Source organism: Salvelinus fontinalis, chromosome 13, assembly GCF_029448725.1.
Source record: "Salvelinus fontinalis isolate EN_2023a chromosome 13, ASM2944872v1, whole genome shotgun sequence".
NCBI lineage: Eukaryota > Metazoa > Chordata > Actinopteri > Salmoniformes > Salmonidae > Salvelinus > Salvelinus fontinalis.
Genome location: NC_074677.1, coordinates 34,396,081 through 34,421,692, shown reverse-complemented (window position 1 = coordinate 34,421,692; position 25,612 = coordinate 34,396,081). Strand labels below are relative to the sequence as shown.

Here is a 25,612-nt window from a genome sequence, read left to right as displayed (position 1 = left end):
GGATGGATGGAGGGTGAGTGGGATGCATTATGGTATGGAGGGTGAGGTGTATTATGGTATGGAGGGTGAGAGTGGGATGTATTATGGTATGGAGGGTGAGAGTAGGATGTATTATGGTATGGAGGGTGAGAGTAGGATGTATTATGGTATGGAGGGTGAGAGTAGGATGTATTATGGTATGGAGGGTGAGAGTGGGATGTATTATGGTATGGATGGTGAGGTGTATTATGGTATGGATGGTGAGGTGTATTATGGTATGGAGGGTGAGGTGTATTATGGTATGGAGGGTGAGTGGGATGTATGGAGGGTGAGAGTGGGATGCATGGAGGGTGAGAGTGGGATGCATGGAGGGTGAGAGTGGGATGTATGGAGGGTGAGAGTGGGATGTATTATGGTATGGAGGGTGAGAGTGGGATGTATTATGGTATGGAGGGTGAGGTGTATTATGGTATGGAGGGTAAGAGTGGGATGTATTATGGTTTTGAGGGTGAGGTGTATTATGGTATGGAGGGTGAGAGTAGGATGTATTATGGTATGGAGGGTGAGAGTGGGATGTATTATGGTATGGATGGTGAGGTGTATTATGGTATGGAGGGTGAGGTGTATTATGGTATGGAGGGTGAGTGGGATGTATGGAGGGTGAGAGTGGGATGTATGGAGGGTGAGAGTGGGATGCATGGAGGGTGAGAGTGGGATGTATGGAGGGTGAGAGTGGGATGTATTATGGTATGGAGGGTGAGAGTGGGATGTATTATGGTATGGAGGGTGAGGTGTATTATGGTATGGAGGGTGAGAGTGGGATGTATTATGGTATGGAGGGTGAGGTGTATTATGGTATGGAGGGTGAGGTGTATTATGGTATGGAGGGTGAGGTGTATTATGGTATGGAGGGTGAGGTGTATTATGGTATGGAGGGTGAGGTGTATTATGGTATGGAGGGTTAGGTGTATTATGGTATGGAGGGTGAGGTGTATTATGGTATGGAGGGTGAGGTGTATTATGGTATGGAGGGTGAGGTGTATTATGGTATGGAGGGTGAGAGTGGGATGTATGGAGGGTGAGAGTGGGTTGTATGGAGGGTGAGAGTGGGATGTATTATGGTATGGAGGGTGAGAGTCTGACGTATTATGGTATGGAGGGTGAGAGTGGGACGTATTATGGTATGGGTGGTGAGAGTGGGACGTATTATGGTATGGAGGGTGAGAGTGGGACGTATTATGGTATGGAGGGTGAGAGTGGGATGTATTATGGTATGAAGGGTGAGAGTGGATGTATTATGGTATGGAGGGTGAGGTGTATTATGGTATGGAGGGTGAGAGTGGGATGTTTTATGGTATGGAGGGTGAGGTGTATTATGGTATGGAGGGTGAGGTGTATTATGGTATGGAGGGTGAGGTGTATTATGGTATGGAGGGTGAGTGGGATGTATGGAGGGTGAGAGTGGGATGTATGGAGGGTGAGAGTGGGATGTATGGAGGGTGAGAGTGGGATGTATTATGGTATGGAGGGTGAGAGTGGGATGTATTATGGTATGGATGGTGAGGTGTATTATGGTATGGAGGGTGAGAGTGGGATGTATTATAGTATGGAGGGTGAGGTGTATTATGGTATGGAAGGTGAGGTGTATTATGGTATGGAGGGTGAGGTGTATTATGGTATGGAGGGTGAGGTGTATTATGGTATGGAGGGTGAGTGGGATGTATGGAGGGTGAGAGTGGGATGTATTATGGTATGGATGGTGAGGTGTATTATGGTATGGAGGGTGAGAGTGGGATGTATTATGGTATGGAGGGTGGGATGTATTATGGTATGGAGGGTGAGGTGTATTATGGTATGGAGGGTGAGTGGGGTGTATGGAGGGTGAGTGGGATGTATGGAGGGTGAGTGGGATGTATGGAGGGTGAGTGGGATGTATGGAGGGTGAGTGGGATGTATGGAGGGTGAGTGGGATGTATGGAGGGTGAGTGGGATGTATGGAGGGTGAGTGGGATGTATGGAGGGTGAGTGGGATGTATGGAGGGTGAGTGGGATGTATGGAGGGTGAGTGGGATGTATGGAGGGTGAGAGTGGGATGTATGGAGGGTGAGAGTGGGATGTATGGAGGGTGAGAGTGGGATGTATTATGGTATGGAGGGTGAGGTGTATTATGGTATGGAGGGTGAGGTGTATTATGAGGTGTATTATGGTATGGAGGGTGAGAGTGGGATGTATGGAGGGTGAGAGTGGGATGTATTATGGTATGGAGGGTGAGAGTGGGATGTATTATGGTATGGATGGTGAGGTGTATTATGGTCTGGAGGGTGAGAGTGGGATGTATTATAGTATGGAGGGTGAGGTGTATTATGGTATGGAAGGTGAGGTGTATTATGGTATGGAAGGTGAGGTATATTATGGTATGGAGGGTGAGGTGTATTATGGTATGGAGGGTGAGGTGTATTATGGTATGGAGGGTGAGGTGTATTATGGTATGGAGGGTGAGGTGTATTATGGTATGGAGGGTGAGGTGTATTATGGTATGGAGGGTGAGGTGTATTATGGTATGGAGGGTGAGTGGGATGAATGGAGGGTGAGAGTGGGATGTATTATGGTATGGATGGTGAGGTGTATTATGGTATGGAGGGTGAGAGTGGGATGTATTATGGTATGGAGGGTGAGGTGTATTATGGTATCGAGGGTGAGGTTTATTATGGTTTCGAGGGTGAGGTGTATTATGGTATGGAGGGTGAGTGGGATGTATGGAGGGTGAGTGGGATGTATGGAGGGTGAGTGGGATGTATGGAGGGTGAGTGGGATGTATGGAGGGTGAGAGAGATGTATGGAGGGTGAGAGTGGGATGTATTATGTTATGGAGGGTGAGAGTGGGATGTATTATGGTATGGAGGGTGAGAGTGGGATGTATTATGGTATGGAGGGTGAGAGTGGGATGTATTATGGTGTGGAGGGTGAGAGTGGGATGTATTATGGTGTGGAGGGTGAGAGTGGGATGTATTATAGTATGGAGGGTGAGAGTGGGATGTATTATGGTATGGAGGGTGATATGTATTATGGTATGGAGGGGGAGAGTGGGATGTATTATGGTATGGAGGGGGAGAGTGGGATGTATTATGGTATGGAGGGTGAGAGTGGGATGTATTATGGTATGGAGGGTGAGAGTGGGATGTATTATGGTATGGAGGGTGAGAGTGGGATGTATTATGGTATGGAGGGTGAGGTGTATTATGGTATGGAGGGTGAGGTGTATTATGGTATGGAGGGTGAGGTGTATTATGGTATGGAGGGTGAGGTGTATTATGGTATGGAGGGTGAGGTGTATTATGGTATGGAGGGTGAGGTGTATTATGGTATGGAGGGTGAGGTTTATTATGATATGGAGGGTGAGGTGTATTATGGAATGGAGGGTGAGAGTGGGATGTATGGAGGGTGAGAGTGGGATGTATGGAGGGTGAGAGTGGGATGTATGGAGGGTGAGAGTGGGATGCATGGAGGGTGAGAGTAGGATGTATGGTGGGTGAGAGTGGGATGTATTATGGTATGGAGGGTGAGAGTGGGATGCATGGAGGGTGAGAGTGGAATGTATGGAGGGTGAGTGGGATGTATTATGGTATGGAGGGTAAGAGTGGGATGTATTATGGTATGGAGGGTGAGGTGTATTATGGTATGGAGGGTGAGGTGTATTATGGTATGGAGGGTGAGGTGTATTATGGTATGGAGGGTGAGGTGTATTATGGTATGGAGGGTGAGGTGTATTATGGTATGGAGGGTGAGAGTGGGATGTATTATGGTATGGAGGGTGAGAGTCTGACGTATTATGGTATGGAGGGTGAGAGTGGGACGTATTATGGTATGGGTGGTGAGAGTGGGACGTATTATGGTATGGAGGGTGAGAGTGGGACGTATTATGGTATGGAGGGTGAGGTGTATTATGGTATGGAGGGTGAGGTGTATTATGGTATGGAGGGTGAGGTGTATTATGGTATGAGGGTGAGGTGTATTATGGTATGGAGGGTGAGGTGTATTATGGTATGGATGGTGAGGTGTATTATGGTATGGAGGGTGAGGTTTATTATGATATGGAGGGTGAGGTGTATTATGGAATGGAGGGTGAGAGTGGGATGTATGGAGGGTGAGAGTGGGATGTATGGAGGGTGAGAGTGGGATGTATGGAGGGTGAGAGTGGGATGTATGGAGGGTGAGAGTGGGATGTATGGAGGGTGAGAGTGGGATGTATGGAGGGTGAGAGTAGGATGTATGGTGGGTGAGAGTGGGATGTATTATGGTATGGAGGGTGAGAGTGGGATGTATTATGGTATGGAGGGTGAGAGTGGGATGTATTATGGTATGGATGGTGAGAGTGGGATGTATTATAGTATGGAGCGTGAGAGTGGGATGTATTATGGTATGGAGGGTGAGAGTGGGATGTATTATGGTATGGATGGTGAGGTGTATTATGGTATGGAGGGTGAGGTGTATTATGGTATGGAGGGTGAGGTGTATTATGGTATGGAGGGTGAGAGTGGGATGTATTGAGGGTGAGAGTTGGATGGATGGAGGGTGAGAGTTGGATGGATGGAGGGTGAGAGTGGGATGGATGGAGGGTGAGAGTGGGATGTATTATGGTATGGAGGTGAGAGTGGGATGCATTATGGTATGGAGGGTGAGGTGTATTATTGTATGGAGGGTGAGAGTGGGATGTATTATGGTATGGAGGGTGAGAGTAGGATGTATTATGGTATGGAGGGTGAGAGTAGGATGTATTATGGTATGGAGGGTGAGAGTAGGATATATTATGGTATGGAGGGTGAGAGTGGGATGTATTATGGTATGGATGGTGAGGTGTATTATGGTATGGAGGGTGAGGTGTATTATGGTATGGAGGGTGAGAGTGGGATGTATGGAGGGTGAGAGTGGGATGCATGGAGGGTGAGAGTGGAATGTATGGAGGGTGAGAGTGGGATGTATTATGGTATGGAGGGTGAGGTGTATTATGGTATGGAGGGTGAGAGTGGGATGTATTATGGTATGGAGGGTGAGAGTGGGATGTATTATGGTATGGAGGGTGAGGTGTATTATGGTATGGAGGGTGAGGTGTATTATGGTATGGAGGGTGAGGTGTATTATGGTATGGAGGGTGAGGTGTATTATGGTATGGAGGGTGAGGTGTATTATGGTATGGAGGGTGAGGTGTATTATGGTATGGAGGGTGAGGTGTATTATGGTATGGAGGGTGAGGTGTATTATGGTATGGAGGGTGAGGTGTATTATGGTATGGAGGGTGAGAGTGTATGATTGTATGGAGAGTGAGAGTGGAGTATGGTATGGAGGGTGAGAGTGGGATGTATTATGGTATGGAGGGTGAGAGTCTGACGTATTATGGTATGGAGGGTGAGAGTGGGACGTATTATGGTATGGGTGGTGAGAGTGGGATGTATTATGGTATGGAGGGTGAGAGTGGGATGTATTATGGTATGGAGGGTGAGGTGTATTATGGTATGGAGGGTGAGGTGTATTATGGTATGGAGGGTGAGGTGTATTATGGTATGGAGGGTGAGGTGTATTATGGTATGGAGGGTGAGAGTGGGATGTATGGCGGGTGAGAGTGGGATGTATGGCGGGTGAGAGTGGGATATATGGAGGGTGAGTGGGATGTATTATGGTATGGATGGTGAGGTGTATAATGATATGGAGGGTGAGAGTGGATGTATTATGGTATGGAGGGTGAGGTGTATTATGGTATGGAGGGTGAGAGTGGGATGTATTATGGTATGGAGGGTGAGGTGTATTATGATATGGAGGGTGAGGTGTATTATGGTATGGAGGGTGAGAGTGGGATGTATTATGGTATGGAGGGTGAGAGTAGGATGTATTATGGTATGGAGGGTGAGAGTAGGATGTATTATGGTATGGAGGGTGAGAGTAGGATGTATTATGGTATGGAGGGTGAGAGTAGGATGTAATATGGTATGGAGGGTGAGAGTGGGATGTATTATGGTATGGATGGTGAGGTGTATTATGGTATGGAGGGTGAGAGTGGGATGTATGGAGGGTGAGAGTGGGATGTATGGAGGGTGAGAGTGGGATGTATGGAGGGTGAGAGTGGGATGTATGGAGGGTGAGAGTGGGATGCATGGAGGGTGAGAGTGGGATGCATGGAGGGTGAGAGTGGGATGCATGGAGGGTGAGAGTGGGATGCATGGAGGGTGAGAGTGGGATGTATGGAGGGTGAGAGTGGGATGTATTATGGTATCGAGGTCGAGAGTGGGATGTATTATGGTATCGAGGTCGAGAGTGGGATGTATTATGGTATGGAGGGTGAGGTGTATTATGGTATGGAGGGTGAGGTGTATTATGGTATGGAGGGTGAGGTGTATTATGGTATGGAGGGTGAGGTGTATTATGGTATGGAGGGTGAGGTGTATTATGGTATGGAGGGTGAGGTGTATTATGGTATGGAGGGTGAGGTGTATTATGGTATGGAGGGTGAGAGTGGGATGTATGGAGGGTGAGAGTGGGATGTATGGAGGGTGAGAGTGGGTTGTATTATGGTATGGAGGGTGAGAGTGGGACGTATTATGGTATGGAGGGTGAGGTGTATTATGGTATGGAGGGTGAGAGTGGGACGTATTATGGTATGGAGGGTGAGAGTGGGACGTATTATGGTATGGAGGGTGAGAGTGGATGTATTTTGGTATGGAGGGTGAGGTGTATTATGGTATGGAGGGTGAGAGTGGGATGTATTATGGTATGGAGGGTGAGGTGTATTATGGTATGGAGGGTGAGGTGTATTATGGTATGGAGGGTGAGGTGTATTATGGTATGGAGGGTGAGGTGTATTATGGTATGGAGGGTGAGAGTGGGATGTATGGCGGGTGAGAGTGAGATGTATGGCGGTTGAGAGTGGGATGTATGGCGGGTGAGAGTGGGATGTATGGCGGGTGAGAGTGGGATGTATGGCGGGTGAGAGTGGGATATATGGAGGGTGAGAGTGGGATGTATTATGGTATGGATGGTGAGGTGTATAATGATATGGAGGGTGAGAGTGGATGTATTATGGTATGGAGGGTGAGAGTGTGATGTATTATGGTATGGAGGGTGAGGTGTATTATGGTATGGAGGGTGAGTGGGATGTATGGAGGGTGAGGTGTATTATGGTATGGAGGGTGAGGTGTATTATGGTATCGAGGGTGAGAGTGGGATGTATTATGGTATGGAGGGTGAGGTGTATTATGGTATGGAGGGTGAGAGTGGGATGTATTATGGTATGGAGGGTGAGGTGTATTATGGTATGGAGGGTGAGTGGGATGTATGGAGGGTGAGAGTGGGATGTATGGAGGGTGAGAGTGGGATGTATTATGGTATGGAGGGTGAGAGTGGGATGTATTATGGTATGGATGGTGAGGTGTATTATGGTATGGAGGGTGAGAGTGGGATGTATAATAGTATCGAGGGTGAGGTGTATTATGGTATGGAAGGTGAGGTGTATTATGGTATGGAGGGTGAGGTGTATTATGGTATGGAGGGTGAGGTGTATTATGGTATGGAGGGTGAGTGGGATGTATGGAGGGTGAGAGTGGGATGTATTATGGTATGGATGGTGAGGTGTATTATGGTATGGAGGGTGAGAGTGGGATGTATTATGGTATGGAGGGTGAGGTGTATTATGGTATGGAGGGTGAGGTGTATTATGGTATGGAGGGTGAGTGGGATGTATGGAGGGTGAGTGGGATGTATGGAGGGTGAGTGGGATGTATGGAGGGTGAGTGGGATGTATTATGGTATGGAGGGTGAGAGTGGGATGTATTATGGTATGGAGGGTGAGAGTGGGATGTATTATAGTATGGAGGGTGAGAGTGGGATGTATTATGGTATGGAGGGTGATGTGTATTATGGTATGGAGGGGGAGAGTGGGATGTATTATGGTATGGAGGGGGAGAGTGGGATGTATTATGGTATGGAGGGTGAGAGTGGGATGTATTATGGTATGGAGGGTGAGAGTGGGATGTATTATGGTATGGAGGGTGAGAGTGGGATGTATTATGGTATGGAGGGTGAGGTGTATTATGGTATGGAGGGTGAGGTGTATTATGGTATGGAGGGTGAGGTGTATTATGGTATGGAGGGTGAGGTTTATTATGGTATGGAGGGTGAGGTTTATTATGGTATGGAGGGTGAGGTGTATTATGGAATGGAGGGTGAGAGTGGGATGTATGGAGGGTGAGAGTGGGATGTATGGAGGGTGAGAGTGGGATGTATGGAGGGTGAGAGTGGGATGCATGGAGGGTGAGAGTGGGATGCATGGAGGGTGAGAGTGGGATGTATGGAGGGTGAGTGGGATGTATTATGGTATGGAGGGTCAGGTGTATTATGGTATGGAGGGTGAGAGTGGGATGTATTATGGTATGGAGGGTAAGAGTGGGATGTATTATGGTATGGAGGGTGAGGTGTATTATGGTATGGAGGGTGAGGTGTATTATGGTATGGAGGGTGAGGTGTATTATGGTATGGAGGGTGAGGTGTATTATGGTATGGAGGGTGAGGTGTATTATGGTATGGAGGGTGAGGTGTATTATGGTATGGAGGATGAGGTGTATTATGGTATGGAGGGTGAGAGTGGGATGTATTATGGTATGGAGGGGGAGAGTCTGACGTATTATGGTATGGGTGGTGAGAGTGGGATGTATTATGGTATGGAGGGTGAGAGTGGGATGTATTATGGTATGGAGGGTGAGGTGTATTATGGTATGGAGGGTGAGGTGTATTATGGTATGGAGGGTGAGGTGTATTATGGTATGGTGTGTGAGGTGTATTATGGTATGGAGGGTGAGAGTGGGATGTATGGCGGGTGAGAGTGGGATGTATGGCGGGTGAGAGTGGAATGTATGGCGGGTGAGAGTGGGATATATGGAGGGTGAGTGGGATGTATTATGGTATGGATGGTGAGGTGTATAATGATATGGAGGGTGAGAGTGGATGTATTATGGTATGGAGGGTGAGGTGTATTATGGTATGGAGGGTGAGAGTGGGATGTATTATGGTATGGAGGGTGAGGTGTATTATGATATGGAGGGTGAGGTGTATTATGGTATGGAGGGTGAGAGTGGGATGTATTATGGTATGGAGGGTGAGAGTAGGATGTATTATGGTATGGAGGGTGAGAGTAGGATGTATTATGGTATGGAGGGTGAGAGTAGGATGTATTATGGTATGGAGGGTGAGAGTAGGATGTAATATGGTATGGAGGGTGAGAGTGGGATGTATGGAGGGTGAGAGTGGGATGTATGGAGGGTGAGAGTGGGATGTATGGAGGGTGAGAGTGGGATGTATTATGGTATCGAGGTCGAGAGTGGGATGTATTATGGTATGGAGGGTGAGGTGTATTATGGTATGGAGGGTGAGGTGTATTATGGTATGGAGGGTGAGGTGTATTATGGTATGGAGGGTGAGAGTGGGATGTATGGAGGGTGAGAGTGGGATGTATGGAGGGTGAGAGTGGGATGTATGGAGGGTGAGAGTGGGATGTATTATGGTATCGAGGTCGAGAGTGGGATGTATTATGGTATGGAGGGTGAGGTGTATTATGGTATGGAGGGTGAGGTGTATTATGGTATGGAGGGTGAGGTGTATTATGGTATGGAGGGTGAGGTGTATTATGGTTTGGAGGGTGAGGTGTATTATGGTATGGAGGGTGAGGTGTATTATGGTATGGAGGGTGAGGTGGATTATGGTATGTAGTGTGAGGTGTATTATGGTATGTAGGTTGAGAGTGGGATGTATGGAGGGTGAGAGTGGGATGTATGGAGGGTGAGAGTGGGTTGTATTATGGTATGGAGGGTGAGAGTGGGACGTATTATGGTATGGAGGGTGAGAGTGGAATGTATTATGGTATGGAGGGTGAGAGTGGGATGTATTATGGTATGGAGGGTGAGAGTGGATGTATTATGGTATGGAGGGTGAGGTGTATTATGGTATGGAGGGTGAGAGTGGGATGTATTATGGTATGGAGGGTGAGGTGTATTATGGTATGGAGGGTGAGGTGTATTATGGTATGGAGGGTGAGGTGTATTATGGTATGGAGGGTGAGGTGTATTATGGTATGGAGGGTGAGGTGTATTATGGTATGGAGGGTGAGGTGTATTATGGTATGGAGGTTGAGAGTGGGATGTATGGAGGGTGAGAGTGGGATGTATGGAGGGTGAGAGTGGGTTGTATTATGGTATGGAGGGTGAGAGTGGGACGTATTATGGTATGGAGGGTGAGAGTGGGACGTATTATGGTATGGAGGGTGAGAGTGGATGTATTATGGTATGGAGGGTGAGAGTGGGATGTATTATGGTATGGAGGGTGAGGTGTATTATGGTATGGAGGGTGAGGTGTATTATGGTATGGAGGGTGAGGTGTATTATGGTATGGAGGGTGAGGTGTATTATGGTATGGAGGGTGAGAGTGGGATGTATGGCGGGTGAGAGTGGGATGTATGGTGGGTGAGAGTGGGATATATGGAGGGTGAGAGTGGGATGTATTATGGTATGGATGGTGAGGTGTATAATGATATGGAGGGTGAGAGTGGATGTATTATGGTATGGAGGGTGAGAGTGGGATGTATTATGGTATGGAGGGTGAGGTGTATTATGGTATGGAGGGTGAGTGGGATGTATGGAGGGTGAGGTGTATTATGGTATGGAGGGTGAGGTGTATTATGGTATGGAGGGTGAGGTGTATTATGGTATGGAGGGTGAGTGGGATGTATGGAGGGTGAGAGTGGGATGTATTATGGTATGGATGGTGAGGTGTATTATGGTATGGAGGGTGAGAGTGGGATGTATTATGGTATGGAGGGTGAGGTGTATTATGGTATGGAGGGTGAGGTGTATTATGGTATGGAGGGTGAGTGGGATGTATGGAGGGTGAGTGGGATGTATGGAGGGTGAGTGGGATGTATGGAGGGTGAGTGGGATGTATTTTGGTATGGAGGGTAGAGAGTGGGATGTATTATGGTGTGGAGGGTGAGAGTGGGATGTATTATGGTATGGAGGGTGAGAGTGGGATGTATTATAGTATGGAGGGTGAGAGTGGGATGTATTATGGTATGGAGGGTGATGTGTATTATGGTATGGAGGGGGAGAGTGGGATGTATTATGGTATGGAGGGGGAGAGTGGGATGTATTATGGTATGGAGGGTGAGAGTGGGATGTATTATGGTATGGAGGGTGAGAGTGGGATGTATTATGGTATGGAGGGTGAGGTGTATTATGGTATGGAGGGTGAGGTGTATTATGGTATGGAGGGTGAGGTGTATTATGGTATGGAGGGTGAGGTGTATTATGGTATGGAGGGTGAGATTTATTATGGTATGGAGGGTGAGGTGTGTTATGGAATGGAGGGTGAGAGTGGGATGTATGGAGGGTGAGAGTGGGATGTATGGAGGGTGAGAGTGGGATGTATGGAGGGTGAGAGTGGGATGTATGGAGGGTGAGAGTGGGATGGATGGAGGGTGAGAGTGGGATGGATGGAGGGTGAGAGTGGGATGTATTATGGTATGGAGGGTGAGAGTGGGATGCATTATGGTATGGAGGGTGAGGTGTATTATTGTATGGAGGGTGAGAGTGGGATGTATTATGGTATGGAGGGTGAGAGTAGGATGTATTATGGTATGGAGGGTGAGAGTAGGATGTATTATGGTATGGAGGGTGAGAGTAGGATGTATTATGGTATGGAGGGTGAGAGTGGGATGTATTATGGTATGGTTAGTGAGGTGTATTATGGTATGGAGGGTGAGGTGTATTATGGGATGGAGGGTGAGGTGTATTATGGTATGGAGGGTGAGAGTGGATGTATGGAGGGTGAGAGTGGGATGCATGGAGGGTGAGAGTGGGATGTATGGAGGGTGAGTGGGATGTATTATGGTATGGAGGGTGAGGTGTATTATGGTATGGAGGGTGAGAGTGGGATGTATTATGGTATGGAGGGTAAGAGTGGGATGTATTATGGTATGGAGGGTGAGGTGTATTATGGTATGGAGGGTGAGGTGTATTATGGTATGGAGGGTGAGGTGTATTATGGTATGGAGGGTGAGGTGTATTATGGTATGGAGGGTGAGGTGTATTATGGTATGGAGGGTGAGGTGTATTATGGTATGGAGGGTGAGGTGTATTATGGTATGGAGGGTGAGGTGTATTATGGTATGGAGGGTGAGAGTGGGATGTATTATGGTATGGAGGGTGAGAGTGGGATGTATTATGGTATGGAGGGTGAGAGTGGGATGTATTATGGTATGGAGGGTGAGAGTAGGATGTATTATGGTATGGAGGGTGAGAGTGGGATGTATTATGGTATGGAGGGTGAGGTGTATTATGGTATGGAGGGTGAGGTGTATTATGGTATGGAGGGTGAGGTGTATTATGGTATGGAGGGTGAGGTGTATTATGGTATGGAGGGTGAGAGTGGGATGTATGGCGGGTGAGAGTGGGATGTATGGTGGGTGAGAGTGGGATATATGGAGGGTGAGAGTGGGATGTATTATGGTATGGATGGTGAGGTGTATAATGATATGGAGGGTGAGAGTGGATGTATTATGGTATGGAGGGTGAGAGTGGGATGTATTATGGTATGGAGGGTGAGGTGTATTATGGTATGGAGGGTGAGGTGTATTATGGTATGGAGGGTGAGGTGTATTATGGTATGGAGGGTGAGGTGTATTATGGTATGGAGGGTGAGGTGTATTATGGTATGGAGGATGAGGTGTATTATGGTATGGAGGGTGAGAGTGGGATGTATTATGGTATGGAGGGGGAGAGTCTGACGTATTATGGTATGGGTGGTGAGAGTGGGATGTATTATGGTATGGAGGGTGAGAGTGGGATGTATTATGGTATGGAGGGTGAGGTGTATTATGGTATGGAGGGTGAGGTGTATTATGGTATGGAGGGTGAGGTGTATTATGGTATGGTGTGTGAGGTGTATTATGGTATGGAGGGTGAGAGTGGGATGTATGGCGGGTGAGAGTGGGATGTATGGCGGGTGAGAGTGGAATGTATGGCGGGTGAGAGTGGGATATATGGAGGGTGAGTGGGATGTATTATGGTATGGATGGTGAGGTGTATAATGATATGGAGGGTGAGAGTGGATGTATTATGGTATGGAGGGTGAGGTGTATTATGGTATGGAGGGTGAGAGTGGGATGTATTATGGTATGGAGGGTGAGGTGTATTATGATATGGAGGGTGAGGTGTATTATGGTATGGAGGGTGAGAGTGGGATGTATTATGGTATGGAGGGTGAGAGTAGGATGTATTATGGTATGGAGGGTGAGAGTAGGATGTATTATGGTATGGAGGGTGAGAGTAGGATGTATTATGGTATGGAGGGTGAGAGTAGGATGTAATATGGTATGGAGGGTGAGAGTGGGATGTATGGAGGGTGAGAGTGGGATGTATGGAGGGTGAGAGTGGGATGTATGGAGGGTGAGAGTGGGATGTATTATGGTATCGAGGTCGAGAGTGGGATGTATTATGGTATGGAGGGTGAGGTGTATTATGGTATGGAGGGTGAGGTGTATTATGGTATGGAGGGTGAGGTGTATTATGGTATGGAGGGTGAGAGTGGGATGTATGGAGGGTGAGAGTGGGATGTATGGAGGGTGAGAGTGGGATGTATGGAGGGTGAGAGTGGGATGTATTATGGTATCGAGGTCGAGAGTGGGATGTATTATGGTATGGAGGGTGAGGTGTATTATGGTATGGAGGGTGAGGTGTATTATGGTATGGAGGGTGAGGTGTATTATGGTATGGAGGGTGAGGTGTATTATGGTTTGGAGGGTGAGGTGTATTATGGTATGGAGGGTGAGGTGTATTATGGTATGGAGGGTGAGGTGGATTATGGTATGTAGTGTGAGGTGTATTATGGTATGTAGGTTGAGAGTGGGATGTATGGAGGGTGAGAGTGGGATGTATGGAGGGTGAGAGTGGGTTGTATTATGGTATGGAGGGTGAGAGTGGGACGTATTATGGTATGGAGGGTGAGAGTGGAATGTATTATGGTATGGAGGGTGAGAGTGGGATGTATTATGGTATGGAGGGTGAGAGTGGATGTATTATGGTATGGAGGGTGAGGTGTATTATGGTATGGAGGGTGAGAGTGGGATGTATTATGGTATGGAGGGTGAGGTGTATTATGGTATGGAGGGTGAGGTGTATTATGGTATGGAGGGTGAGGTGTATTATGGTATGGAGGGTGAGGTGTATTATGGTATGGAGGGTGAGGTGTATTATGGTATGGAGGGTGAGGTGTATTATGGTATGGAGGTTGAGAGTGGGATGTATGGAGGGTGAGAGTGGGATGTATGGAGGGTGAGAGTGGGTTGTATTATGGTATGGAGGGTGAGAGTGGGACGTATTATGGTATGGAGGGTGAGAGTGGGACGTATTATGGTATGGAGGGTGAGAGTGGATGTATTATGGTATGGAGGGTGAGAGTGGGATGTATTATGGTATGGAGGGTGAGGTGTATTATGGTATGGAGGGTGAGGTGTATTATGGTATGGAGGGTGAGGTGTATTATGGTATGGAGGGTGAGGTGTATTATGGTATGGAGGGTGAGAGTGGGATGTATGGCGGGTGAGAGTGGGATGTATGGTGGGTGAGAGTGGGATGTATGGTGGGTGAGAGTGGGATATATGGAGGGTGAGAGTGGGATGTATTATGGTATGGATGGTGAGGTGTATAATGATATGGAGGGTGAGAGTGGATGTATTATGGTATGGAGGGTGAGAGTGGGATGTATTATGGTATGGAGGGTGAGGTGTATTATGGTATGGAGGGTGAGTGGGATGTATGGAGGGTGAGGTGTATTATGGTATGGAGGGTGAGGTGTATTATGGTATGGAGGGTGAGGTGTATTATGGTATGGAGGGTGAGTGGGATGTATGGAGGGTGAGAGTGGGATGTATTATGGTATGGATGGTGAGGTGTATTATGGTATGGAGGGTGAGAGTGGGATGTATTATGGTATGGAGGGTGAGGTGTATTATGGTATGGAGGGTGAGGTGTATTATGGTATGGAGGGTGAGTGGGATGTATGGAGGGTGAGTGGGATGTATGGAGGGTGAGTGGGATGTATGGAGGGTGAGTGGGATGTATTTTGGTATGGAGGGTAGAGAGTGGGATGTATTATGGTGTGGAGGGTGAGAGTGGGATGTATTATGGTATGGAGGGTGAGAGTGGGATGTATTATAGTATGGAGGGTGAGAGTGGGATGTATTATGGTATGGAGGGTGATGTGTATTATGGTATGGAGGGGGAGAGTGGGATGTATTATGGTATGGAGGGGGAGAGTGGGATGTATTATGGTATGGAGGGTGAGAGTGGGATGTATTATGGTATGGAGGGTGAGAGTGGGATGTATTATGGTATGGAGGGTGAGAGTGGGATGTATTATGGTATGGAGGGTGAGGTGTATTATGGTATGGAGGGTGAGGTGTATTATGGTATGGAGGGTGAGGTGTATTATGGTATGGAGGGTGAGGTGTATTATGGTATGGAGGGTGAGGTTTATTATGGTATGGAGGGTGAGGTGTGTTATGGAATGGAGGGTGAGAGTGGGATGTATGGAGGGTGAGAGTGGGATGTATGGAGGGTGAGAGTGGGATGGATGGAGGGTGAGAGTGGGATGGATGGAGGGTGAGAGTGGGATGTATTATGGTATGGAGGGTGAGAGTGGGATGCATTATGGTATGGAGGGTGAGGTGTATTATTGTATGGAGGGTGAGAGTGGGATGTATTATGGTATGGAGGGTGAGAGTAGGATGTATTATGGTATGGAGGGTGAGAGTAGGATGTATTATGGTATGGAGGGTGAGAGTAGGATGTATTATGGTATGGAGGGTGAGAGTGGGATGTATTATGGTATGGTTAGTGAGGTGTATTATGGTATGGAGGGTGAGGTGTATTATGGTATGGAGGGTGAGGTGTATTATGGTATGGAGGGTGAGAGTGGATGTATGGAGGGTGAGAGTGGGATGCATGGAGGGTGAGAGTGGGATGTATGGAGGGTGAGTGGGATGTATTATGGTATGGAGGGTGAGGTGTATTATGGTATGGAGGGTGAGAGTGGGATGTATTATGGTATGGAGGGTAAGAGTGGGATGTATTATGGTATGGAGGGTGAGGTGTATTATGGTATGGAGGGTGAGGTGTATTATGGTATGGAGGGTGAGGTGTATTATGGTATGGAGGGTGAGGTGTATTATGGTATGGAGGGTGAGGTGTATTATGGTATGGAGGGTGAGGTGTATTATGGTATGGAGGGTGAGGTGTATTATGGTATGGAGGGTGAGAGTGGGATGTATTATGGTATGGAGGGTGAGAGTGGGATGTATTATGGTATGGAGGGTGAGAGTGGGATGTATTATGGTATGGAGGGTGAGAGTAGGATGTATTATGGTATGGAGGGTGAGAGTGGGATGTATTATGGTATGGAGGGTGAGGTGTATTATGGTATGGAGGGTGAGGTGTATTATGGTATGGAGGGTGAGGTGTATTATGGTATGGAGGGTGAGGTGTATTATGGTATGGAGGGTGAGAGTGGGATGTATGGCGGGTGAGAGTGGGATGTATGGTGGGTGAGAGTGGGATATATGGAGGGTGAGAGTGGGATGTATTATGGTATGGATGGTGAGGTGTATAATGATATGGAGGGTGAGAGTGGATGTATTATGGTATGGAGGGTGAGAGTGGGATGTATTATGGTATGGAGGGTTAGGTGTATTATGGTATGGAGGGTGAGTGGGATGTATGGAGGGTGAGGTGTATTATGGTATGGAGGGTGAGGTGTATTATGGTATCGAGGGTGAGAGTGGGATGTATTATGGTATGGAGGGTGAGGTGTATTATGGTATGGAGGGTGAGAGTGGGATGTATTATGGTATGGAGGGTGAGGTGTATTATGGTATGGAGGGTGAGTGGGATGTATGGAGGGTGAGAGTGGGATGTATGGAGGGTGAGAGTGGGATGTATTATGGTATGGAGGGTGAGAGTGGGATGTATTATGGTATGGATGGTGAGGTGTATTATGGTATGGAGGGTGAGAGTGGGATGTATAATAGTATCGAGGGTGAGGTGTATTATGGTATGGAAGGTGAGGTGTATTATGGTATGGAGGGTGAGGTGTATTATGGTATGGAGGGTGAGGTGTATTATGGTATGGAGGGTGAGTGGGATGTATGGAGGGTGAGAGTGGGATGTATTATGGTATGGATGGTGAGGTGTATTATGGTATGGAGGGTGAGAGTGGGATGTATTATGGTATGGAGGGTGAGGTGTATTATGGTATGGAGGGTGAGGTGTATTATGGTATGGAGGGTGAGTGGGATGTATGGAGGGTGAGTGGGATGTATGGAGGGTGAGTGGGATGTATGGAGGGTGAGTGGGATGTATTTTGGTATGGAGGGTTGAGAGTGGGATGTATTATGGTGTGGAGGGTGAGAGTGGGATGTATTATGGTATGGAGGGTGAGAGTGGGATGTATTATAGTATGGAGGGTGAGAGTGGGATGTATTATGGTATGGAGGGTGATGTGTATTATGGTATGGAGGGGGAGAGTGGGATGTATTATGGTATGGAGGGGGAGAGTGGGATGTATTATGGTATGGAGGGTGAGAGTGGGATGTATTATGGTATGGAGGGTGAGAGTGGGATGTATTATGGTATGGAGGGTGAGAGTGGGATGTATTATGGTATGGAGGGTGAGAGTGGGATGTATTATGGTATGGAGGGTGAGGTGTATTATGGTATGGAGGGTGAGGTGTATTATGGTATGGAGGGTGAGGTGTATTATGGTATGGAGGGTGAGGTTTATTATGGTATGGAGGGTGAGGTGTGTTATGGAATGGAGGGTGAGAGTGGGATGTATGGAGGGTGAGAGTGGGATGTATGGAGGGTGAGAGTGGGATGTATGGAGGGTGAGAGTGGGATGGATGGAGGGTGAGAGTGGGATGGATGGAGGGTGAGAGTGGGATGTATTATGGTATGGAGGGTGAGAGTGGGATGCATTATGGTATGGAGGGTGAGGTGTATTATTGTATGGAGGGTGAGAGTGGGATGTATTATGGTATGGAGGGTGAGAGTAGGATGTATTATGGTATGGAGGGTGAGAGTAGGATGTATTATGGTATGGAGGGTGAGAGTAGGATGTATTATGGTATGGAGGGTGAGAGTAGGATGTATTATGGTATGGAGGGTGAGAGTAGGATGTATTATGGTATGGAGGGTGAGAGTGGGATGTATTATGGTATGGTTAGTGAGGTGTATTATGGTATGGAGGGTGAGGTGTATTATGGTATGGAGGGTGAGGTGTATTATGGTATGGAGGGTGAGAGTGGATGTATGGAGGGTGAGAGTGGGATGTATGGAGGGTGAGAGTGGGATGCATGGAGGGTGAGAGTGGGATGTATGGAGGGTGAGTGGGATGTATTATGGTATGGAGGGTGAGGTGTATTATGGTATGGAGGGTGAGAGTGGGATGTATTATGGTATGGAGGGTAAGAGTGGGATGTATTATGGTATGGAGGGTGAGGTGTATTATGGTATGGAGGGTGAGGTGTATTATGGTATGGAGGGTGAGGTGTATTATGGTATGGAGGGTGAGGTGTATTATGGTATGGAGGGTGAGGTGTATTATGGTATGGAGGGTGAGGTGTATTATGGTATGGAGGGTGAGGTGTATTATGGTATGGAGGGTGAGGTGTATTATGGTATGGAGGGTGAGAGTGGGATGTATTATGGTATGGAGGGTGAGAGTGGGATGTATTATGGTATGGAGGGTGAGAGTGGGATGTATTATGGTATGGAGGGTGAGAGTAGGATGTATTATGGTATGGAGGGTGAGAGTGGGACGTATTATGGTATGGGTGGTGAGAGTGGGACGTATTATGGTATGGAGGGTGAGAGTGGGATGTATTATGGTATGGAGGGTGAGAGTAGGATGTATTATGGTATGGAGGGTGAGAGTGGGATGTATGGAGGGTGAGAGTGGGATGTATTATGGTATGGAGGGTGAGAGTGGGATGTATTATGGTATGGAGGGTGAGAGTGGGATGTATTATGGTATGGATGGTGAGGTGTATTATAGTATGGAGGGTGAGGTGTATTATGGTATGGAAGGTGAGGTGTATTATGGTATTGCAATTGAGCTCAGGTGCATCCTGTTTCTATTGATCATCCTTGAGATGTTTATCCAACTTGATTGGAGTCCACCTGTGGTAAATTCAATTGATTGGACATGATTTGGAATGGCACACACCTGTCTATATATGGTCCCACAGTTGACAGTGCATGTCAGAGCAAACAACAAGCCATGAGGTCAAAGGAATTGTCCGTAGAGCTCAGAGACAGGATTGTGTCGATGCACAGATCTGGGGAATGGTATCAAAACATTTCTGCAGCATTGAAAGTCCTTCAAAAACACAGTGGCTTCCCATCATTTTTAAATGGAAGAAGTTTGGAACCACCAATACTCTTCCTAGGCCAGATGGAAGCCACTCCTCAGTAAAAGGCACATGACAGCCTGCTTGGAGTTTGCCAAAATGCATCTAAAGGACTCTCAGACCATGTGAAACAAGATACACTGGTCTGATGAAACCCAGATTGAGCTCTTTGGCCTGAAAGCGAAGTGTCCCATCTGGAGGAAACATGGCACCATCCCTATGGTGAAGCATGGTGGTGGCAGCATCATGCTGTGGGGATGTTTTTCAGTGGCAGGGACTGGGAGACTAGTCAGGATTGAGGGAGGGATGAACGGAGCAAAGTACAGAGAGATCCTTGATGAAAACCTGCTCCAGAGCACTCAGGATCTCAGACTGTTGCGAAGGTTCACTTTCCAACAGGACAACGACTCTAAGCACACAGCCAAGACAATGCAGGAGTGGCTTCGGGACCAGTCTCTGAATGTCCTTGAGTGGCCCAACCAGAGCCTGGACTTGAACCCGATCGAACAGCACTGTAGACCTGAAAATAGCTGTGCAGCGACACTCCTCATCCAACCTGACAGAGCTTGAGAGGATCTGCAGAGAAGAATGGGAGAAACTCCCCAAATACAGGTGTGCCAAGCTTGTAACGTCATACCCAAGAAGACGCAATGCTATAATCGTTGCCAAAGGTGCTTCAACAATGTACTGAGTAAAGGGTCTGAATACATTAAGTAAATGTGATATTTCGGGTATTATAAAAAAAATTTTAAAAAAAATTGCAAACATTTCTAAAAACCTGTTTTTGCTTTGTAATTATGGGGTATTGTGTGTAGATTGATGAGGCGAAAAAAATGATTTAATCCATTTTAGAATAAGGCTGTAATGTAACAATGTGGGAAAAGTCAAGGGGTCTGAATACTTTCCGAATGCATTGTAGATGCTATGCGTTCTCACTTCTGTTCTCTCTCTTACTGTCTTTGTTTCAGAGGAGACAGAGTATGAGTACAGTGGCAGTGATGAGGAGGATGAGAACCGTGGGGAAGACGGAGAGTCCAGGTAACACAACACTACCCCAACAACGTTACTACCCCAAGCAATACCGCAGTAATATAAGACCACAGTGCCCTGAGATGAATGACACAATCTCCTGCTTCTCTACTATGATCTTTCCATTACCTCATCCTGCTATATGTCTCTGTCTCTCTGCGTTGTTCTCTCCCTTCCACCTCTCTCTCTCTGTCCTCAAGTACCTCCATCCTGAATGTGCCTGGTGAGTCGACGTTGAGGCGGGACTTCCTGCGTCTGCAGCAGGAGAACAAGGAGCGATCGGAGGCTCTGAAGAGACAGCAGGCCCAACTGGCCGCCCAGCGCCGAGACCCAGAGGAACACAAGAGACAGCTGCTGCACGACCGACAGAAACGCATCGAGGAGCAGAAAGAACAGCGTCGCCGCCTGGAAGAGGTAATACGCACAGGCTTTATATCAATTAGATTTGCTCACCTCCTGCACCCTCTCTCCTCCGTCCTCTCTCACCTCCTGCGCACTCTCTCCTCTGTCCTCTCACCTCCTGCGCCCTCTCTCCTCCGTCCTCTCACCTCCTTTTGAAAAAGGTAAAAGTTAATTGAGGAGAGTTGGTGAGGAGAGGGAAAGTGGACAAATGCACTCGTATGAAATGACTTTTACAGCGGTGGATCCCAAAATAAATGTGTGAAGTGCTAAAAACTAATTTAGTTAGTAGTGCAAGACATTTTATCGATAAAAGGAGGTTATCGAGGAGTGTAGGACCGTCTTCTGTTTGTCTACTAACAAATTTACACACACCTCAACCACTTATCGGTTTCCGAGTCACGGAGGAGAGAGGACGGAGGACTGGCTTTTGCACAAACGACAGAACTCCACTGACACACGGTCACACACAGCCTTATCAACTGCGGCTAGTGTTCTTCAGCAGGTTCAAGTAAACCACGATTTTACCCTGTGAGGTAAAACCAGTGACCAACATGGTTCAGCTGACTTTATTCTAACTTACAGAGAATGAATCATCACAAGCTTTTATACAGCTATTTATGTCACCCCAAGTCTCTAAGGTTTTCACAGTAGCCAGGTTTACTGGGCTTGTACTAGGCTGTTATGTATATTGCCAAAACACACTGTACAGTGTTTTTGAAGATGCCATAATACAGCAGGATATGAAGCTTGCTAATTTAGCAAGTTGGTAATGCCAGGTAGCCTAGTGGTTAGAGCGCTGGGTCAGTAACCGAAAGGTTGCTGGATCGAATCCCCGAGCTGACAAGGTAAAAATCCGTCGTTCTGCCCCTGAACAAGGCAGTTAACCCACGGTTCCCCGGTAGGCCGTCATTGTAAATAAGAATTTGTTCTTAACTGACTTGCCTAGTTAAATAGAAAAAGCTATCTATATTGCTTTTTTTTTTTAAATAATGAATATTATAATAAATAATTGTACATAATTTCTGTGCCAACTAAAATAATTCAACTGGATTTAAATCTCAAATGTTAGATTCACCACATGCAGTAGATGGGAATTGATTATCACAAGGTCAGGTATCAACTTTTCTTCAGGGAGAGAAAACATTTTTTATCGCTGAATGTTCTCTGGAGATAGTTCATTAATTGGCAACAACAAAAGAGAAGACCAGCATCTTAAATGTAAAACATGTCATTAGCAAGTTATATCTTGTTTTAATACAACAATGAGGAAGCCTCTCTTAAGGGAGATGTTTTAATAGGGAGGATGTAGTGTCTTTTCAGAAGGCGGCTTAAATCTATTCAGGGCGATACCAATTAAAGTGATGCTCCAGAGCTTTTGTATAATTTCAGCCAGAAGTTTTGAAAGTAGTGCTCACAAACCAAAACGGGTCCCTGAAAATTGTAGACAATTGTGTACTACGTCATGCAATTCGTATGATATGTTACGAATAGGAATTTGTACAGTATGTTAAGAATTTGTAAGTGCTGAAGATCCCGGACTGCATCTTTAACCCTTTAGCCCTATTCTCAACTGGCTGGCAGAGCATGTTTTGACAATGGATTTCGAAGTGGTTATGAAAAGAAACTTCACGTTAACTTAATTGGTCAACTCCCCTAGCCCCACTGCATCAAAAAACATACTTTGTATATTTTTGGGTTGCTGCAGTTCAGTGTTGTGGCACTGTAACTTTGCTCTCTCGGGGCTGTAAGAACTCTGTCACAAAATATATGGTATAAGAGGCAGGAATTCAGTTGATGAGGGATTAATATTGCACCATTCCTGTTAGTAGAGACCTTGAAGAGTAGGCATATGAAAATAAATTAAAATGTAAAAAGCCTAAAAAGTAAGAATTTTGTAAAAATGTGCTCAACCAGGTGGTTGTCACTATGTAATAAAAGAGAACTGCACTTTATCATACATTATTATCTCAAAATGTCTGAATATGTGGGAAACATGGTAGAAGAACCTGGATCATTTGAATTATTTAATTCCTTTTGGAGGCACATTGCAACATACACAACCTGAAAACACATTAATTTCAATGTAATTGAATATTGGACATAAATTACCATAATTTATATTTAAAAAAATATATATAAATCCACATTTACCAAAGCTTACTCATCTATAAACTCCATTGAAGCAGACATAAAGTATGTTTTTTAAATATTGTTGAGATGAGTAAAAATTATATTCAAATTGTAATTCAAATATATAAAACATTAAAAACACCTTCCTAATATTAGCGAAGAGACAGAATCATTAGATAATTTGTTTTGCTACTGTCAATATGTAGCTTGTTTTTGGTCGCAGTCAAAATGTGGTATTTCATGGGCCACCCGAGTGGCACAGTGGTTTAAGGCACTGCATCGCTGTGCCACTAGAGATCCTGGTTTGAGTCCAGGCTCTGTCGCAGCCGGCCGCTACTGGGAGACCCATGGGGCTGCGCACAATTTGCCCAGCATCGTATGGGTTAGGGGAGGGTTTGGCCAGCAGGGATGTTCTTGTCCCATCGCTCTAGCGACTCCTGTGGCTGGCCGGGCGCAATGCACGCTGACACAGTGTTTCCTCCGACATATTGGTGTGGCTGGCTTCCGGGTTAAGCGGGCATTGTGTCAAGAAGCAGTGGCTGGGTTGTGTTTCGGAGGATGCACGGATCTCGACCTTCGCCTCTCCTGAGTCCGTACGGGAGTTGCAGCGATGAGACAAGACTGTAACTACCAATTGGATACCACGAAGTTGGGGAGAAAAAGGGGTAAAAAAATGAATGTGTTATTTCATAGTTTTGATGTCTTCTCTATTATTCTACAATGTAAAAAATAAAGAAAAACCCTGGAATGAGTAGGTGTATCCAAACCTTTGACTGGTACTGTACTTATTCAAGAGTTTTCCTTTATTTTCCTGTTTTCTACATTGTAGAATAATAGTGAAGACAATGATGAAATAACACATGGAATCATAGTAACCAAAAAATGTTAAACAAATCAAAATATATTTTATTTTTGAGATTTTTCAAAGTAGCCTTTGCCTTGATGACTGCTTTGAACACTCTTGGCATTCTCTCAATCAGCTTCATGAGGTAGTCACCTAATTTATTATTTGACCCTGCTGGTCATCTATGAACATTTGAACATAGTGGCCATGTTCTGTTATAATCTCCACCCGGCACAGCCAGAAGAGGACTGGCCACCCCTTATAACCTGGTTCCTCTCTAGGGTTCTTCCTAGGTTCCGGCCTTTCTAGGGAGTTTTTCCTAGCCACCATGCTTCTACACCTGCATTGCTAGCTGTTTGGGGTTTTAGGCTGGGTTTCTGTACAGCACTTTGACATCAGCTGATGTAAGAAGGGCTTCATAAATACATTTGACTGATTGATTGAATGCATTTCAATTCACAGGTGTGCCTTGTTGAAAGTTAATTTGTTGATTGGTGATGATGACATGAACATGCATCTATACATGCGGTAAAGCGGCATTGGACTAGTAACCGAAAGGTTGCAAGATCGAATCCCCGAGCTGACAAGGTAAACATCTGTCGTTCTGCCCCCGAACAAGGCAGTTAACCCACGGTTCCTAGGCCGTCATTGAAAATAAGAATTTGTTCTTAACTGACTTGCCTAGTTAAATAAAGTTTATTTTTAATTTTTATTTACGGTCATTCGAACTCGACCAAAACAATGGAATTGCCATGGAAACATGTGGGAGAAAGATACTGAATCTCCTTGCCCCCCAGGAAAATTAGCATACGTTTAGGCTATTGTTTGTGTGTTTCACACAATGTTGTGGTAAAAATTTGAGTATAATGTTTGCATATGGATGTCAATCCCAACACATGTTCATGTCATCAATCAACAGCAAAACAGTTCAAAACGACTAACTACTACCACTGAATTCTGTATGCTAACTAGCTTATATGAACCAGAGTCAGTGTTTAGCAGGCATTTACCGCATCTATGGCATTGCTGGTATGGCTGTATTTTGACTTCTCAACCGCCTGGTAGAGATCTGTTATTTCCTAAATAAACATCAAGTTGAAAAAAAAAAACATTGATAGTTCCTATTTGAGTTCTTAGTAGTAGGAATTTAAGTTTTTAATAATAAAAATTTGTAAGAAGAGACCGGTAAAGGTTTAAAAGAACAACTGGCCAAGTGTTTGAATCAGGGAGAAGGTCAGTCTCAGAAGATGAGCAGGGCTGCAGTGGTTGGAGGTACATGTGTGACTCACAACCAACATCTCCCCCCTCCTCCTCCTCCCGCTTTTTCTCTCTCGCTTGCTCTTTTACACCTTTTATTTCCTCTCACAGTGGAGGAAAAAAACTAACGGTTTATGCAAAAGTAAGGCATCCATTATAACCACAACATAATATGCAAAAGTGGCTTCCACACTCATTTCTCTCCCTCTCTCCTGTTATCCCTCTCAGCAACAGAGAAAAGAGCGAGAGATGGTGAGACAGCAAGAAAAGGGCCCCCATCGGAGACTTGACGATATAAGGAGGGAGGAGGATAGGAGGCTGGCCGAGAGGGAGCAGGTAACCAACCATGAGAAGCGCAGGAGCACAGTCAGCCAATTGTGGAGAGGTGTGGGCGTAGCCTATTCTGCAGGCTACTGCAAGCCACTCTGGCTGTGGAATGTCCGTGAGCTGGTTGCCATGGCAGCAGGAATCTAAAT

The 25,612-nt window shown here is 46.1% G+C and overlaps 1 protein-coding gene across 7 annotated transcripts in view; it reads left to right on the top strand.

Moving 5' to 3' along the window:
• Positions 1–25,612, top strand: part of LOC129868487 (misshapen-like kinase 1) — a 94,675-nt gene that overhangs the window by 41,786 nt on the left and 27,277 nt on the right. For all 7 annotated transcript variants that reach the window (XM_055942513.1, XM_055942508.1, XM_055942510.1 and 4 more), the window contains exons 10-12: positions 20,443–20,512; positions 20,704–20,917; positions 25,365–25,472. In XM_055942513.1, the coding sequence (XP_055798488.1) occupies positions 20,443–20,512; positions 20,704–20,917; positions 25,365–25,472 (392 nt within the window). The remainder of the gene's footprint in view (positions 1–20,442; positions 20,513–20,703; positions 20,918–25,364; positions 25,473–25,612) is intronic.